Source organism: Peromyscus eremicus, chromosome 1, assembly GCF_949786415.1.
Source record: "Peromyscus eremicus chromosome 1, PerEre_H2_v1, whole genome shotgun sequence".
In the NCBI taxonomy this organism is placed as follows: Eukaryota; Metazoa; Chordata; class Mammalia; order Rodentia; family Cricetidae; genus Peromyscus; species Peromyscus eremicus.
This window is the reverse complement of record NC_081416.1, coordinates 80614374-80632884: the sequence shown is the minus strand read 5'-3', so window position 1 is coordinate 80632884 and position 18511 is coordinate 80614374. Positions and strand designations below refer to the sequence as shown.

General features: G+C 44.7%; 1 protein-coding gene across 1 annotated transcript in view; it reads left to right on the top strand.

The window, feature by feature from the left end:
* Scnn1g (sodium channel epithelial 1 subunit gamma) overlaps positions 1-18511 on the top strand; it is a 31029-nt gene that overhangs the window by 9696 nt on the left and 2822 nt on the right. Inside the window, exons 6-10 of the mRNA XM_059251270.1 lie at positions 14063-14161; positions 16057-16174; positions 16887-16965; positions 17048-17105; positions 17300-17361. Of these exons, the coding sequence (XP_059107253.1) occupies positions 14063-14161; positions 16057-16174; positions 16887-16965; positions 17048-17105; positions 17300-17361 (416 nt within the window). The remainder of the gene's footprint in view (positions 1-14062; positions 14162-16056; positions 16175-16886; positions 16966-17047; positions 17106-17299; positions 17362-18511) is intronic.

Below are 18511 nucleotides of genomic sequence, written 5' to 3'. Positions count from 1 at the left end.
AACATACCTTATCATTCCACTCTTAATCTTTGCCACTCTGACAAGAGGGCATTCTATCCATTGTAGTTTTTCTTATATTTGTCCTTAGTGGAGAATTTTTTTTTTTTTTACCTGTGTATGGTGGAAAACTAGACAAACAATCTCTTTAGGGACGATTGCTTACATCTTTATCGGCATCTGTGTTTAATGTCTCACTGTAAACTCCCAGCCATTGCATCTCACAAACTTAGTCTCCAGAGCAATGGTTTCAAAAATCCAAGCCATCAGGCTCAGATTTTCTAAACTAGAATCTCTGAAAGATTCAAGGATCAAAATCCTGTGATGATCACAAGAGTCAGTACTATCAGGAAATGTGACTTAGAAACTTAAAGCGATTCTCAGTCAGAGGTAATGAGGTAAGGTGGTGGGCATTCGAGGCTTGATTGACCCTCCATCATGTAGTCATTCAACAGTGGAAAGACATCACATTTGCTTTTTGAGGTAATGTCTTTTCATGTGGCCCAGGCTGGCCTGGAACTCTTCAGCCTTGGCTTCTTAAGACAAGTGGTAGGAGGGCTTCATAAGAGCATATCATGGGTGTCTTGGTCAGTCTTCTGGTTAAAAACATAAAATTGGATTATTTATAAAGTGGAGAGTTTTGTTTGGCTTGTAATTTGGGGCTGGAAAGTCCAGCACAGTGGTGACCATTGGTAAAGAGTCTTCTTGCCGCATTGTGACAAGACAGGGGCCTCACAGAGTGAGCCCGATAGCTCAGGTTGCTCTTCCTCTTCTTATAAAGCTACTAACGCCATCATAGGAACCCACTTTATGCCTTTATCTCCTAATGATCTCCAGAGATTCCATCCCCAAATATTATTAACACATGAGTTTGGGGATTACATTTCTAACACATGAATTTTGAAGGGATACATTTGAACCATAGGAATGGGATACTGACCCAAGGGAAGGTGAGATTCAGGGTATGCTATTCTGAGGAAACGTGATTTAAGCATTACTAGTGGAGATGATGAAGTAGAATGGCGGTGGTACCCAGGACATCTGTTCCTTGAGTAGGGGAGGAAACCATTCTGATAGTCGTCTGGTGATACAGATGCTCTCAGATGTATATCGCTGAGACCTTTGTTCTAACATAGGAGATAGGTAACGTGTACAGCTTGGGCTATATGAATGCTGACTTTCCAAAGAGACAGAAGCAGCTTGATTCTTCAGTATACTCAAATGAAGAATTGGAAAACCTGGGATACCACTAATTTCTCTGTTCACCAAAGAGCCAAAAGCTCTCAGAAGACAACAGTGGACATTTACACCCAACATCCCCCATACTGTTTTCTCTGAACTCTAAAGAAGGACTTGGACTTTTCAACTGTTTCTTTCCTTACTTTTTTACCCTCTCTCTGCCTCCTGCCTCTTGTAGTGTCTGTAAATGGTTAAGAGTTAAGCAAGCTTTCAAAAATTCAAAACAAAATGGATTCTGTCCTCTGGGTCTCTGTTTTGAGCTTGGAAACACCCAACATGTTATTAAGCAAACACTCTATACGAATGGTGGGTAAACAAGGATCTGGTTGAGTTTTCTGCTACACCTGTAGAAAATCAAAGGCACGCAGCAGGGTCAGTCAACCAGAGGTATGATTGATGACCACGCAGAACAACAACAGAAAGACAAGGATTACTCAGAGGTCAGCAGGGAATCACGAAGAATAAATCCAAACAAACTAGACTTCCTTCCTTTTTCATCTTTCACGTTTGTTTGCTTACTTATTATTTGTTGATAGGCATGGTAAGCTGATAGACTAAGTCATGGAACTGGTCAACAAACTTTTCTTAATTTTTAAGGCCTATATGGCTTAACATGTCCAAGACTCTGAATATCAAAAGATGAACCCAAACTTTAAGAGGAGAAGACAAAAATCAACACACCTGGGCTGGGGAGGCAGCTTGCTGGTAGAGTATTTGCCTAGTGTGCACATTTGCTAGTACTGGGTTCTAGTAACACACACACACACACACACACACACACACACACACACGCACACACACATGCACACGCACATGCACACACGCACATGCAAACACACACACACACAATTAATCAATTGTTGATTGATTCATTGCTCAACATACATCTGCAACATAGAGACTGTGTCTAGGGAAACAAGGACCCTGTCTGTTTTGTATACCTAGATTTTGGAATGTAATATATTCCCAGTAATTACTGGGTAGATGCATGGATGGAAGGATGGATGGATGGGTAGCTAGATGGGTGTATAGTCAAATGGAGGCTATTGGAAAAGCTTCATATGTGATGAATTCTTGAAGAATAAGTTCCTGCCAAATGATATCAGGAAAGGCTAGTCCAAATAGAGCACACAGCAACTATAAAAGGGCCATGGGTAAGATGTTAAGACACTTAGGAAAGCTTTTTGAACCTTGAAAGCTGGATACAGTGCCACATGCCTGTAATTCTAGCATTCAGGAGGCTACAACAGGAGGATTAGGAGTTTGAGGCCAGGCTGGCCTACACAGTGAGACATTGTTTTAAAAATAACATTTTGATTAAAGTCCGATCAATATGCTGGAGATAGCACATTAATAGCAATTCTGGAGAGAAACGGTAAGAATCTTCACTAGGGCAATGGCTGTGAAGGTGAGCGGGAGTTAGACGTAGAGAGAATGTGGAAGCAGCAGGGCTTCACAACTGATGTTATTGAGACCAGCTAGAGGAAGCTAGATAGATATTCGGGTCCTGGCTGAGCTGTGGGGTGGGTCAGTGCCAGGCTCGGAATTAGGGAATAAAAGAGAGGGGGTGTTGAAGATGACTACATCAGTTCAAGACTTGCCCAGTTACTTGTGTCTTGAGGGCAAAAGTAGGTGAAGATAAAATGTCCAGTAAGTGAACCTGGAGCTCAGAAGAAAATCTGGGAGATATTCCTAGGCTTGGAAATAAATGCCATTACCCAAGACCTGAAACAGAACCCTCAACATGAGCTGTTTAGGAGCTGAGCAGAAAGAAAATAGAGGAGCAGAGAAACAGAAGCCAGGAGGAATCTGTGTCAGATAACTAATAGAGAGTCTCAGGAAGGTGTGTCAAGTGCACTCGAGAGGTCAAGCAAGATGAAAGATGAGAGGAGTTCTCTGGGTTTGGAGACCAAGAGGGCACTGGCACTCTTTGCCAAGACCGCCTGCGGTGGAAGGAGTGGAACAGAAACCAGAGTACAATAGTTTGAATGGTGAATGGGAGTTGAGGAAGTGAACCGGGGTGGACCATTCACTCCTGGAGGTGTAGGACTGAGTCATGTTGCAGAAAGACACTGCACTGTGCTGCAAACCCCACAATATTCCTTTACCTCCAAGTGTGCTCATACATTCTTTTCTCAAGGATGGGTATCTCAGGGATTGAGGACTCAGGGGTCTGATTTTTGCACTTCGGTTATATGATCTCCACACCTTGGTTACCTCATCTGTATAATGGGATGGTGACAGAAATGCTGCTTTGTGGCTGGGGAGAGTTCAGTGAGTTAATGTCTGCTAGGCACTTGTGTGATATGCACTACATGCTTGGCATATAACAAGTGCTCAGAAAAAAATGCACTGGCATTCCTGTACATGCTTTGAGAAAAGAGATGTGGCCAGGCATGAGAATGAATGCCTGCAATCCCTGCACTCAGGAGATGGAAGCAGTCACAGACTTGATGCCAGCCTGGGATACACATCAAGACTTGTCTGAGGGGCAGCCAGAGATGTTAGGGAAGGTTTATCTTTTCTTTTTAATAACCCTTTCTTTTATGAGATACATATGTAATATGTACATGATACATATCCATATTACTATATAACACTATATTATTGTATCATATATATGAAGAATACTAATTCCACATATATAAAATATACTAATCACTTGCTGTATGTGTTGAAAACATCTTCCTTGGTTTGTGCTTTCCTTTGAGATTCTTACAGCATTTTTCAATGAAAAGCACTAAGTGTTGTGTAGTTGTGACCTTTCTTCTCTCTCTTTTGTCAGTATGTCTACTGAGGGTTTCCCTTGAGATCAGATACCGAAGTGGATTTCCTTCCAATTGTTTTACCACTTCATTTCATACTTTAACCAGTTTGATTTCTTTTCTGCAGGATGTAGAGACTAAGTATATTTCTTCCTCTAAACCTTCTTTTTAATGTCTTAATTTCTTATTTTGAGCAATTTGTTTTCACCATTAATTGGCAGTGCAAATTGTTTTGCTTTTTGCAACAAACACACACACACACACACACACACACACACACACACACACACAAACCATTTATAACATACCACAAAATGCAGAGTTAAATCACCTGTTTCAGTTACTTTTCTCCTTGTTGTGACTAAAAACAACATAAAGGCAGAAGCAGTGTAAAGAAGGATGGATTTAATTGGACCTCACAGTTTGAGGATACAGTCTATAATGGTGAGGAAGAGATGTGAGCAGCAGTGTGAGGTTACTGGTCACACTGTGTCCACAGTCAGGAAGCAGAGGGAGATGAAGGCTGGTGTTCAGCTTGCTTTTTGTTGTTTCCTGTATTCAGTCTGGGACCCCAGCCTATGGGATGGTGCTGCCTCCACCACGTTCTAGGTGGGTTTTCCCTCTCCAGCTAAACCTCTCTAGAAACACCTTCATACACATACACAGAGGTGTGTCTTCCAGGTGACTCTAAATGCAATCAAGTTGACCATCAAAATTAAGCATCATGCCACCCATAGTGGCATGCAGGGGAAAGCCCTGCAATTCTTCCCTAATTTTAAAATTTTAATGTTAAAATGAAACTTTCCTGGGTATACTCCCCTGTAATTTGTTTTTATTTCCTCAGAATTCAAAATATATCACCAGCATTGTCCCACAGCATGATAGTCCTCCAGTTTCAATGACAACATACAATTTTGTTGTGTAAATGTAGATATCATCATGATATTCTGAGTTCCTATGGTATACAGTTGTCCTTTAGTATTGGAAGGAAATTTGTTGTTTGAATCTTAGATGGTCTTATAATAATAATAATAATAATAATAATAATAATAATAATAATAATAAAGGAGCCTGTAGCTGAAGTTTTTTCCAGTCCTGCTTGGCTCCCATGGCGCTGCAACCACTTGTACCCAAGTAAACACACAGAGACTTATATTACTTATAAACTGTATGGCCGTGGCAGGCTTTTTGCCATCTAGTTCCTATATCTTAAATTAACCCATTTCTATTAATCTATAAGTTGCCACATGGCTTGTGGCTTACCAGTACTTTATATCTTGCTTCTCATGGTGGCAGCAGCTGGCAGCATCTCCTGACTCAGCCTTCCACTTCCCAGCATTCTCCTCTCTGCTTATCCCACCTATACTATACTTCCTCCCTGGCTATTGGCCAATCAGCATTTTATTTATCAATCAATCAGAGCAACATATTCACAGCATACAGAAAGACATCCCCAGCAGGAGCCAGATACCAGGGTGAAAGCTGAACGATCAGAGAAGCAGAACAGCCAGCCACTAGTTCTTACCGCTATGAAATCCTCAGCCTAAAGTGAGTTCCTGTTTCCTCACGCCTTATATACCTTTCTCTGCCCAGCATCACTTCCTGGGATTAAAGGCATGTGTGCTTCCCAGTTCTGGGATTAAAGGTGTGTGCCACCACTGCCTGGCTCTGTTTCTAGTGTGGCTTTAAACTCACAGAGATCCAGACTGATCTCTGCCTCCCAAGTGATAGGATTAAGAGTGTGTGCCACCACTGTATGAACTTTATGGTTAACCTAATGGCTGGCTCTGTCCTCTGATCCTCAGGCAAGTTTACTAGGGTACACAAAATATCATGACAGAAATTGCTTCTAAGACTCTTCACTGATACCAAAGTCCATGGCTGCTCAAGTTCCTTGTAGAAAATGGCACAGTATTCACATACATTCCCCTATATGCTTTCAATCATGTCTAGATTACTGTTAATACCCAATACCATAAAAACGCTATGTAAATCATTGAAAACCTATAGATGTTCATTATAAATGCAATGTCTTAGTTGGAGTTTCTATTGCTGTGATAAAACAACATGACCAAAAGCAACTTGGGGATAAAGGGTTTATTTCATCTTTCAGCTTGTAGTCCATCATCCAGGGAAGTCAGGGCAGGAACTTGGAGGTAGGAGCTAATGTAGAAATCATGGAGGAGTACTGCTTACTGTTTTGTTTTGTTTGTTTTGTTTTCTCTCATGACTTGCTCAGCCTGCTTTCTTAAGCACCTGGGACCACCTGCCCAGGGGTGGCAACACCCACAATGGGCTGGGCCCTCCCACATCAATCACCAATCACTAAAATGCACCACAGACTTGCCTTTAAGTGAGTCTATGGGGCACTTTCTCAGTTAAAATTTCCTCTTCCCAGATATGTTTCTAGCTATGTCAAGTTGACAAAAACCTAGCCAGCACATGCATTTTCCCAAACATTTCCTATTCACAAATGGTTGAATCCTTTGGTGATCAAGTTGGTCCCTGTATAGAATGAGGTAGCATTTGCATAGTGCCTACACACCCCATAAATATGAATACTATGTAAATATTATGGACATATGCTGTATTGTTTAGAGAATAATGACAAAGAAAGGATCAACATGTGCAATAGAGACATTTTTATTGTTTTATTTTGAAAGATGTATTTTGTTTACTTGTGTGCCTGTGCATGTACAGGTGCCCATGGAGGCCAGAAGGTGTCAGATCCCTTGGAGCTGGAGTTACAGGCATTTGTAAACCGCCCAATGTAGGTGCTTGGATCTGAACTCAGGTACTAGAACAGTATGATCTCTTAACCACTGAGCCATCTCTCCAGTCCCAAGATAAAGTTTTAAAACATATCTTCAATCCACAATTGGTAGATACTGTACACTCAAAGGGCCAACTATATATGTTATTGTTGGTTTGCTTATTTATTTATCTATTTATTAACAGTACCGATGTTATACTCAGGACCTTGAGTATACTAGGCAAGTTCTCTACCAGCAAGCTACATCCCCATGTCTTTATTATTGTCATCATTATTATATTTATTTTGAGACAAGGTCTCATTATGTAGCCCAGTCCAGCCTTGAACCCACCACCCTCCTGCCTCAGCCTACTAAGTACCTGGGATGTAGGTAGTACCACACCCAGGCCAGTTGTGTACTGTCAGGTTACAAGTTCAATGTCTGATTTCTCTGTAATAAAAGGCCACTTGCTGCTGTAGTAAGGCCTGTCTGTTGGATTGAAATGAATCAAGAAGGAGGTGGAATTTTAAAAGTAAATTGAGGTCAGTGAAGGAATGTATTGCAGGCTAGGCTGATGCATTTAGTCTTTAATCACCAGGCCATGAAGACACTGATGGGACAAGATCTGTAATTTATATGGAGGGGGAGGAGATATTGAGGAAGAGAAAGTGGGGGCAGAAAAAAATGGGTGACTTTCAATGATCCCAGTGAGGGACAACATCAAGCAGATCAAACAGGGAAGAAGATTCAGCTGGTTCAAAGATGCCTCTCTGCATCTCCTGCTGACTGAACTCAACGAAGGAGAAGTTTCTAGAATGAAGCTTGGGTTTCCAGCTTGAACAGCTGGATAGACTAGGATGTCACTAAGCTGAGGAGGTTTTAGGTGGGTAGGGGAGATTCTGAGCTCAGATTTAGACAATGTCACAGCGTTTTCTCTGTATGTACCATCTTCAAAATAGTGGTTTCAAACAATCACCAAGTATTAGATCATTCTGTGGGGCAGACAGTGCACTGGGTTCATCTGGGAAGTCTCTCTGAACCAGAACAGACTGTGTTGACCTCAACCTCAATGCTGCTTGTGGCGTGTAAGGTCCGCTGGGCCTCCTGGTGTCTCCGCCCTTGAGCCTCACCTCAGCAGCTGACTGGCTTGGACATGTTCACATTGGTGACACAGCTCCAAGGTCAGCAAGAGAAGGCTAGTTCTGATGTGCAAGCACTTTTCAAGTATCTACTTGTATCCGGCTCTCATCGGCCAAAGCGTGAGTCACGTGACCTACCCAGCTTCAACTGGTGAAAAGCAAACTTTATTTCCTTATGAGATGGCAGGACTTGGCTAAATTTTTCAAACTCCCACAGACATGGTATGTTTAAGATATTTGTGGACCACCTAGGCAGAGGTTTCCAGTGGCCAATTACATCTCAGCAGAAAGGTTTTGGCTGGAGGTCAGCTTTGGGGACACCAGTCCCTTGTGCTGCTGTACGGGGAGAGGATGAGTCACATATAGACTGTGCACACACTCTAGTAGTTAAAACTGACCTTTGTGGAAGTTCTATGCTAAGCACTTCCTTAGCATTAGGTTCAATGAGTCCTCACAACAATTAGCAGAGGCAGAGAATAAAGAGGAGCTCTGGAACCATGGCACCTTCTCTCAGCAGCCGTATGTGAGACTATTGCTGCAAGAGTTTTTCCCCTGGCAAAAACCCAAGTGGGTTTTGTGTGTGTGTGTGTGTGTGTGTGTGTGTGTGTGTGTGTGTGTGTGCGTGCGTGTTTGGTTTTTCAAGACAGCGTTTCTCTGTGTAGCACAGTCTCATGCACTTCTGATCTTCCTGCCTCTGTCCCTCGAGTGGATATCCTGTCATGCCTGCTTTATATGTTGTCAGGGATGGACCCCAGCTCCGTGTAAGCACTCTATTAACGGAACTATAGCCCCACTCCTCCCCAGGGTTTGATTTGTTTGGGTTTTTTTTCCAGACAGGGTTTCTCTGTGTAACAGCCCTGGCTCTCCTGGAACTCACCCTGTAGGCCAGGCTGGCCTCAAACTCACAGAGATCCACCTGCCTCTGCCTCCTGAGTGCTGGGATTAAAGGCATGTGCCAGCACCGCCTGGCAAGTGTTCCATTTTTAAAGGGAGAAAAATCTCAGATCAAATACATTTCCCATCACAGAACAGGGCTTGGCACTAGTACAAAAAACCCATCAGAGTGAAATAAGAAAATAAACAATTCAGTTTACAACCAAAAGTGCTGAGAGCTAGGAAAGCTACAGCCTGAGTCATCAGGTAGGGAGACACACATCTGTAATGCAACACTCAAAGGACAGAAGCAGGAGGGTTACAAGTTCTAGGCCATCCTGGACTACATAGTGAGACCTTGTCTCCAAACTAAAAGAAGAAGTGATAGGTAGGGACAGGAAGGCAGGAGTTCCCCACTGACAATCCCCATTTCTCTAGCTGAGAATTGCGAACCTGTGATGATGTCACGTGCTACCACACCAGGGCAGGCTTACTGTTTTCCCTCCCCAGCAGCCTGTGCAATGCGTTGTGAGGGAGGTGCTCTCTTCATCCTCAGAGAAGAGAGTTAACCCTCGGTTAAGCAAGATCTCACCATACCTTGTTTTATTAGAAAGTCGATTTTATTAGACGTCCAATGAATTAACTTGGTATCTTCCTTACTTTTCTCCTTGCCGTGACAAAACACCCAGGGAAAGCAATTTAAGGATAAAAGGGCTTATTGTGTCTCCCAGTTTGAGGATGCAGCTCATCACGGTGAGGCAGGAAGGGCTGTGGGAGTGGCTGGTCACATTTCATCCTCTGTCGGGAGACACAGGGACAAAGCTAGTGAGTAGTGTGGCCATATTCAGGATTTCTTTTCTCCTCAGTTAAACATTTCTCTGGAAATATCCTCACAAATGTACCCAGAGATGTGTTTTCTAGATGATTCAAAACACTGTCAGGCTGACCATCAACATTATCTACACCTTGCAGGTAAGAGGTTTACTGTAAGCATACTGTAAATCGTTCTCAGAAAACACTGAAGCTTAGGGAGGTCAAGTCTTTCACTCTGAGGTAGCACCGCTGGGATCTGGATTCTGACGTATTACAACTCTGTGCCCCTCCTCCCCATTTCTGGCTGCATAGCTAGTGAGCCTGTCACTGCAGCTTGGGAAGGGGACAATTGGCCAGTGGCCATAATGTGGTTGCTGCAGAAGGGACCCCTTAGGAGGACTCAGAATCCTACCACCTTGGTGCATGGTCAGATAAGATAGTCAGGGTTGGGTCCTGGATTCTGCTTCTATGGGCAGCCTATGGCACCATCTCAGTTACATCCTCTGGAGCTAGGCCTAGTGAGGGCATCCCTTCTGCAATAGGGAAAATCTTCCATTCCGGAAAGTCTCACCCTGAAATGGGCACAGTGGAAATCGATTGCAGTATTGCTCTGGGTGAGCTGGGAGACCAGTTTGCTTACTGCTCAACCCTGTAGTGGCCCTGAGACAAGATGTAGTTGATGCACAGTTTTGACACTGGCAGTAGGAAACACAGCTCCACCTTGAGCAGCCTGGGTTCTTTTTAGAGATCTTTACCTGGGGAAGCCAGGAGCTTGACTTTTGCCACAGAATAGAATCTCAGGATTGGTCAATATGAATCAGAATTGGAGGTGTGGCAGGGCTGGAAAGCATCCTGGCAAAGTTCTTCCAGCTGAGTCTCTGGAGGAAAATCCTCCACCTACCAGAAGTGAGTGAGGAGAAAGCCCTGAACCACCTAAGGCTCCTATGGAACAAGCATCATTGCAAACACAGACCACTGGGTCCTGAGGCGTCATTTGGAGTCTATGACTTCTATGCTTTCTGAGTACCCATGGACCGCCAGAGTCCCAGCCACCTTTGCTGTCGTTACTCAGCTCACCAAAGCACACAGACCCCCTAACCTGGATGCCAGATGGTGTTCTTGCTGCAGCAGGCAAGTAGAGCCTGTGGCAGATTCTGGCTCTTGTGGCCATGTCAACAGGATCCTGGGCCCCAAGATTCCTAGGGAGCTTGTAGCTCAGAACAGTCCAGAAGGTGACAAGGAATAGAGGTGTCCTTGGGGAGAGCTACAGCTTGGCTTCTCTGCATCTTACTTCCCAGCCCAGCCTTGGCAGACACTAGAATCTCTAAGTGGATTTGCCGTTCAGCTGTAAGTCTATTGATTCTGCACTGACTGGAAACAAGCTCATTTCTTATTAGTGATATTAGTGAAAAGAAGTTATGACTGTCTTGTCTGTCTGTCTGTCTGTCCCTCAGGATGAAGCAGCCACTTTCCCCTTTACTTGCTCCTGTTGTTCCAGGGTTTCAAAGTGAGCACGGCCAATTGCCCTTCAGGAACTTGCAGTTAATTGAGGGAGACTAATGGGTCAGCAGATGAATTACAAAACAAACGAGAGAGAGAGAGAGAGAGAGAGAGAGAGAGAGAGAGAGAGAGAGAGAGAGAGAGAGAAGCCTTTCCAATGCTTCTGGTCTGTTTCTATCTGTGTGGAGCCTCCCCATTCTTTGTGATGCCCAATTATCAACTTTCTTTTAGGAACATGCCATCCTATGCCTCTTTAGCCCTGAGCTGCAACAACAATGTGCATGGGTGTATGGGGCACACATGCATTCTCACATGTGAGCAGACTGCAGACCCTCACTCTAGGCTGGCTACGATTTCTCTTTAGTTTTTGCTCCTCTTAAGAGATGTTATCCCTCCCCATCCTTATTTATTTGTTTGTTTGTTTGTTTGTTTGTTATTGTTCATTTGGTTTTTTGTTTTTTCTTTCTTTGTCGTGTCTGGATTGTTTATTTGCTTTGACAGATAGTAAGCTGGCGACAAACTTGGGGAGCTGCTGTACGTGGATGGAGAGGGCTTTGAACTTTGAGTAGTGATGCTGTCCTTTCTCCTATGATCAGGCTATTATTCTGTTTTCCTCGATTCTTCTAAGAAAGTCAACATCCAGAACCAGAAGGAAAGGAAATGGGCCCTGCTGAAGGGCCTGGACCCTTAGGCGCCTCCCAGCCCCACACTTCTTTCTAACCTTCCAGGCCCCTCCCAGCAGATAAACAGATGGCTCCTCACCATTCTGGGAGCCGAATTCTGGTTTCTCAGCAGGTGCACAGGGTGGTTTTGGCTTAACTCCTTCTCTGATTTGTTTCCAGAGATCTTTCTTCCTGGCCCCTGTGCTGGGAATTGAAGTCATACAGGCTAGATAAGAGCTCTACCACTGAGCTACATCCCCAGCCCCAGGGATTTCTCTCTTTTGCCAGATTCCAGGCACAATGACCCCTTCTACTTCAATCTCTGCTGCTCCCTCTGCCTGGCACTCTTCCCCCAGTTCTCCACAAGGCCAACTCCCTTTTACCATTGTGTATTGAGTCAACACAAAAAGGTGTATGGTGGTATTTTGTGTACGCTCTAACAAATAAAACTTGCCTGAAGATTAGAGGCAAAGCCAGCCACTAGTTAACCATAGAGTCCAGGCAGTGGTGGCACACACCTTCAATCCCAGCACTAGGGATCTCATGCCTTTGCTCCCAGTACTTGGGAGGTGCACATGCCTTTAATCCCAGCACTAGGGAGGTTGAGACAGGAAGTAATATGGCTGGGCAGAGAAAGGAATATAAGGCGGGAGGAAACAGGAGTTCGGTCCTTTTTCGGCTGAGGAGTTGGTGAGGTGAGAGGTGGCTGTGGCTTGTTCCTCTGTCTCTCGATCTTTCAGCATTTACCCCAATATCTGGCTCCGGGTTTTTATAAAGACCAATTAGGATTTGTGCTACAAAGGTGCTTTGTGAAGCCATGTAGGGAAAGCTAGTGACATGGTCCTGGTCCTCACCTCAGTCAGTTGCTGTGATAAAACAAACGACAAAGAAACAGACAAAACAAAGAAACAAAAACCAAACTCACCTTGAGCAGAAGCTGTTAGTGGAAGAAAAGGCTTATTTGGCTCATAACTCCAAGTTACAGTCCATCATTTCCGAGAAATGAGGGATCCCAAGCACTGGTCACATCACATTCAGTCAAGAGCAGAGAGAAACAGTGCACCCATGCTGTCTGCTTGCTTGCTACTCAGATATCCCTCTCTACTCTTACACTGTCCAAGGGCCAAGCCAGGGAATGGTGCCACCTACATTCAGGGTAAGTGTTCCTACTTCAAGCAATAATCAAGACCCCACCCCCACACACACACTCACACCCACAGACCAACCTGATAAAGACAATTACTCGGTTGAGATTCTCTTCCCTGGTGATGTTAACTTGTGGCAAGTTGATATTTAAAACTAATTATTGTAGGCCAAGAATTTGCCAAGACATAAAACAGAGAAAGAGAATGTATTGAAATACCTTGCAAAGCAAGTAATGTCCCAGAGAGAGCCCAGACCACTCAGAAGGGACAAACATTCTTTTACAGCAATTAAGTGGCGAGATATTTCATTTCACCATTAAGCAGGCCCGTATCTGAGGGGACAAACAAACCCTTTTTTATCTTGTTGAGTAGTCAATTTTACAGTTTTTCTGGAGCCTGGACAGGTAAGGCATATGGCTCTAGATGTGCATGTGAGAGATTATAGACCAGGATTCAAATGACTGTGACCTAATCATAAAGGTGTATGCATTTTGCTCTTCATTTTGGTCTTTGCCTCTACCAAAGGGCCCTTTCTCAGAGATGCCTTCCTAATTGCTCTGGAAGATTGCCTGTCTCGTCCTCCTGTGTCTTTCGATCCAGTGTCCTTGAGCATTATCCGAAATTAATCTCATTAAAGAAAAATGTGCGTGAGCACATGCGTGCACATTGATGTATATGCCACAGGACGTATGTAGAGGTCAAAGACACGTCAGGGGTTTGTCATATCCCAGGCTCGCTGGGTCTTACGCTTCCAGGGAGTCTTCTGTCTACCTCCCATTTCCCTGTCAGGGTGCTAGGATAACAATGCAGGTCTGCTGTGTCCAGCTTTATGTGGGTTCTGCAGATCTAAACTCCAGTCTTCACACATATGTACCAAACACTTTACCCGCTGAGCCAAACCCCCAGCCCTATCCCATTGATTGATTCATAAGCTGCTAAGGTAAGGTATCGTATTGGCCACTGGCTGTACACCCTTCCAGAATACCTGCTCACTGAGAGCAGCGCACTTATCAACCTTTCTCAGTGTGGATTTCACGGTGTCTTCAATGGCACCAGACAACTACTAGGTACTTGATAAACTTAGGTGAGTAACTAAATGATTCCTCAGCTTCAAAGGGGCCCTCTCATCTGGGTCCCTGGGAAGGCAGAGATGACTGTGTGCTGTTGTGATTGCAGACAGAATCCTTCAAGCTGAGTGAACCCTACAGCCAGTGCACTGAGGACGGCAGTGACGTGCCCATCACGAATATCTACAAAGCTGCCTACTCCCTCCAGGTATGGCGTGGCAGGGCCCTCATCTCTGGGTCATGGCCTGGATCCAAAAGATGAAGTTATATCTAAGCTGAGGTGTGCCTGGGACCAGGAACTAGGGTGAGGATATCTGGGGTTGGTCCAAAGACCTCAAGTACAAATGATGCCAGCTGATTCTAGTCTTCTTCGGTCCTCTGTAACCAGAGCTTAATTGACTTACTAAGGTTTATGTGGAACACAATGTACAAGACAGACAGGTCTACTTGCTAAATGGGCCTTGGCAAAGGATGGACGGGAGGGAAAGCTTCAGCAGGAGACGCTGGCTGAGGGGTCAAAAGCTTGGCTTCCAGATACATGTGTGCCGCATGACTTGGGCAAGTGCATCCCCTTGACAGTCACAGAATTGTGCCGGATCAGGGTGAGCTAATTGGCAGCTCCTGGTCTCCTCCAGGTCACACGCTGATTGCTCTAGCCAGAATGGCAATAAAATTCAGGAAATGCTGCAAGAAAATCCCTATTTCTAGCTCCTCTTGAAAAAAAAAAAAAAAAAAAAAACGTGATGGTCTGGGAAGCCATATCCCAACAGGACGCACCACAGGAGGAGCCACCACATTACACAAGCTATAGAATAACTGAGATCCACAGATCTGACCCCCACAGCATACGATATCACTGGCCCTGTGGGCATCGCAGTGGTGGACCCTGACACCTCCTTTCACAGGCTGGAACTCTGAGGTTGGCCTCCCAGTGGGATGCTAGAGAGCCCACAGATATCATCTTGGCGGGATATAAAGGCCTAAGGTGGGGGTGGGGGGCTAGGAGATGGCTGAGACAGTAAAGCGCTTGCCTCAAGAAAGCACGAGGACCTGGGTTCAGACTCTCGGAACCCATTTGAAAAACCAGGCTTGTGCCTGTAACCCTAGCAATGGCAAGATGTGGGGTAGAGTCAGATGGGTCCCTGGAAGCTCCCAAGTGGCTAACCTGGTCTACATGGCAAATGAGGTTCCAGGCTATTTTATGTCAGGGGAGTGCTGACACCAATGTGGAAACTGGAGCAGCTGCCAATCAACAGTGAGAAGCATGGTCCTGACAGTCACCTAGTCAGTTCTAAGTCCTCCACACTGGATCTCGCAGGATTACGACCACACTACCCAGGAAGCTTCTAGTGTAGGGTAGGGGCTTCAAAGCCAAGCTATTCAGGTTTAAATCTCAGGGTTTTTTGTTTTGTTTTTGCTTTGTTTCTAAGACAGGATCCTATTATGTATCCCAAGATGGCCTTGAACTTACTATGTAGCTCGGGCTGGCCCTCCAAGTTGCTATGCCCCCTGCCTCTGCTTTCTGAGTGCTGGGATTTTAGGTGTGTACCACCACACTGGCCCAAATGTCAGTTTTGATATCTACCTTCTGTGTGACCTCAGGCAAATGACTCAGATCTCGGCTGTATCTTTTTTCATCTTTGAGTTAAGTACAATATTACTCCACAAGATTGTGGTGAGCATGAAATACATGAATATATTAAAACATTTGTCCTCAGTAACTTATCACTAAACATTACCCAGGGCATCTTTCTAACGAACTCACTTTTAGGGGTTGTCTAAAGTCCATTTGATTGTAGCATGAATTCTTGTAAGCAGATGTCTCAGGCTAGCTGTCCCTCTTTGTGAGTAAAGAGGTGTGTTTGCATCACCTCTTGGCTCTCTTCTGACGAAAGCGAGAGAATTCCATGCTGGGCTTCCTGAGAAAAACTTGATCTTTACATTTTTTTTAACCATTTTTGTTTTCTTTAATTTTATGTGTATGTGTATGTGATATGGCCCAGTATGATAGAAAAAGGCTTTGGAATGTAAGATATGCAGGCAGGGAGTTCTTGACCTCCACCTGCAAGGAGGTTGAGAACATTCTTGGGTATTCTCTTTCAGATCTGCCTTTATTCATGCTTCCAGACGAAGATGGTGGAAAAATGTGGCTGTGCCCAGTACAGCCAGCCTCTGCCTCCAGCAGCCAATTATTGCAACTACCAGCAACATCCCAACTGGAGTGAGTGATCACACCTCCAGGCTTGCATATCCCAGGAGGGGAATCAGCTTGGCCCAGCAGTGGGCTGACCTGTCATCTCTAGAGCCCCTGTCCTGATTGCCTTTTGCCTGAAGAGGGTGTTAAAGGCGCTTTCTATCACCAAGCCTGGCTTGGATTATACTTTTCAATTATGGACTAAATGCTATGTCCCAGCCTGTGTTAATAGCTTGCCCACATAGTCAATTCTAAAAGGCATTGTTGATAGTACAGGACAGGGAATAACGGTTCAAAAAGATTAAGTTAATTACCTGAGGACCCACAGGAAAGAAGTCACAGAACTGGACCCAAGGGTTGCCTAGCCCCCAACTCAGGTCTTTGTTGTTGTTTGTTTGTTTTGAGACAGGCTTTCTCTGTGTAGCCTGGGCTGTCCTGGAACTCACTCTGTAGACCAGGCAGGCCTCAAACTCAGAGATCTGCCTGCCTCTGGCTCTTCAATGCTAAGATTAAAGGCGTGCGCCACCAAACCCAGCTCCCAACTCACGTCTTTAATGTGAAAAAGATACAATTTCCTTACATCACATTGGTTCCCCCTACCGCCCCCCCCCAAAAAAAGAGAGCATTTGTAAAAGGTGCAGAAATAAATAGCTAGCACGAGATGGTGGGGGCTCCACAGGTAACCCTAGGAAGGCTGCTGTGCTCCAAAGCTCATACCACCTTTTACCCTGTCCCCCAGTGTATTGCTACTACCAGCTGTACCAGGCCTTTGTTCGAGAGGAGCTGGGCTGCCAATCAGTGTGCAAGCAAGCCTGCAGGTGTGTAGATCTGGAGGGACAGGGCAAGCAGGGCTGTGCTAGGCCAGCAGCCCGTGTTCACCCTATGCCCTTCTACCCTTAGCTTTAAGGAATGGACACTGACGACCAGCTTGGCACAGTGGCCATCTGAGGCTTCCGAGGTAAGCTTTATTCCCTTGTCCCCCACCCCCACCCCCAGAGCCCTTGGTGTCCTCAACTATTCTACTATGGCAGGGAGGGGCGTGGTTCCCAGGTGGGTAGACCTAAACTGCCAAGGCCAGAGAAAGGGAGTATGTGTGGCTGAGGAAGAGGGCAGTGGATAGCCTTAGGCCCATTCTTTCTTTCTCCATCACAGAAATGGTTGCTGAATGTTCTCACCTGGGACCAAGGCCAGCAAATAAACAAAAAGCTCAACAAGTAAGTTTGCCTCCACCCAGTTCCCTCTGCCTCTGTCCGCCACAGGCTCTGGGCCCTTGCTTCCTCATTGCCAAGCCCTCTCCTTTTCGTCCGTTCAATCATTTAGTCAACAAATATTTACTGAGCTCCTATCATGAACCAGGCCCTGCTCAGACTTTTGTTTGACCATGATCCACCATATGAAATACATTTTGCATTGTGGCCCATTGAGCCTATAACTGGAATAAAGCATGCAACAGTATTTCCTTATGATGTACAAAGCCCTTGGGCTGGTTTTCAGTTGGCACACGATGCTCTGGCCAAACCAATTGTTTACAGTTGTCTTTCCATGCCCTTGGGGCATCTGTTCCAGGACTCCCCCATGAATACCAAACCCTCTGAATGCCCAAGTCCTGTGTGTGAAATGGTCCCCCTTTGCATATGACCTACCACATCCTCTCATCCATTTTAGTCATCTCTAGATTCCTTGTGGTACCCAATGTGATGTAAATCCTATGGAAATAGCTATCCTATTAGGTTGTTCAGGGAACCTGGCACTAAACAAGTCTGTGCATGTTCAATCCAGATGTAACTATTTTTCCTCTCAAAAATCTCCCTCCATGGTTGGATGAACATATAGATTCAGAACCAACAGACACAGAGGGAGGGTGAGTTTCCAACCTAAACTGGGTACTATACACCAGTCTGATTGGTTAGTACCTATACCATCTCAACAGGCAAACATTTTGATATGCCTTTCACTATATTCTGATATTTCTTCATTTTTTTCTTTTCTCTTAATTTTTTTTTTTAGACAAGATCTTATATAGCCCAAGTTGGCCTCAAACTCACTATGTAGCTAAGAATGACCTTGAACTCCTAATCTTCCTGTCTCCACATACCAAGTACTGGGATTGCAGCCATGAACTAGCATGCCCAACTTTGCCTAATCTATTCAGTTGTGTGGCAGATACTACCATAGTCCAGTAAACTTGCTTTGTGACTTGCTGGTGTATCCTGACTTACAAAATAGTCCTTTTAGTATTCTGTCTTCTCATCCTACTTATATTGTTCACAAAGAAATTCATTTCTGAGATACTTTTGGCAAAAATTATCTAGGCCAGGGATCAGGAATCTCAGCAGGTGGAAGAAAATATGGGAGAGACTACAC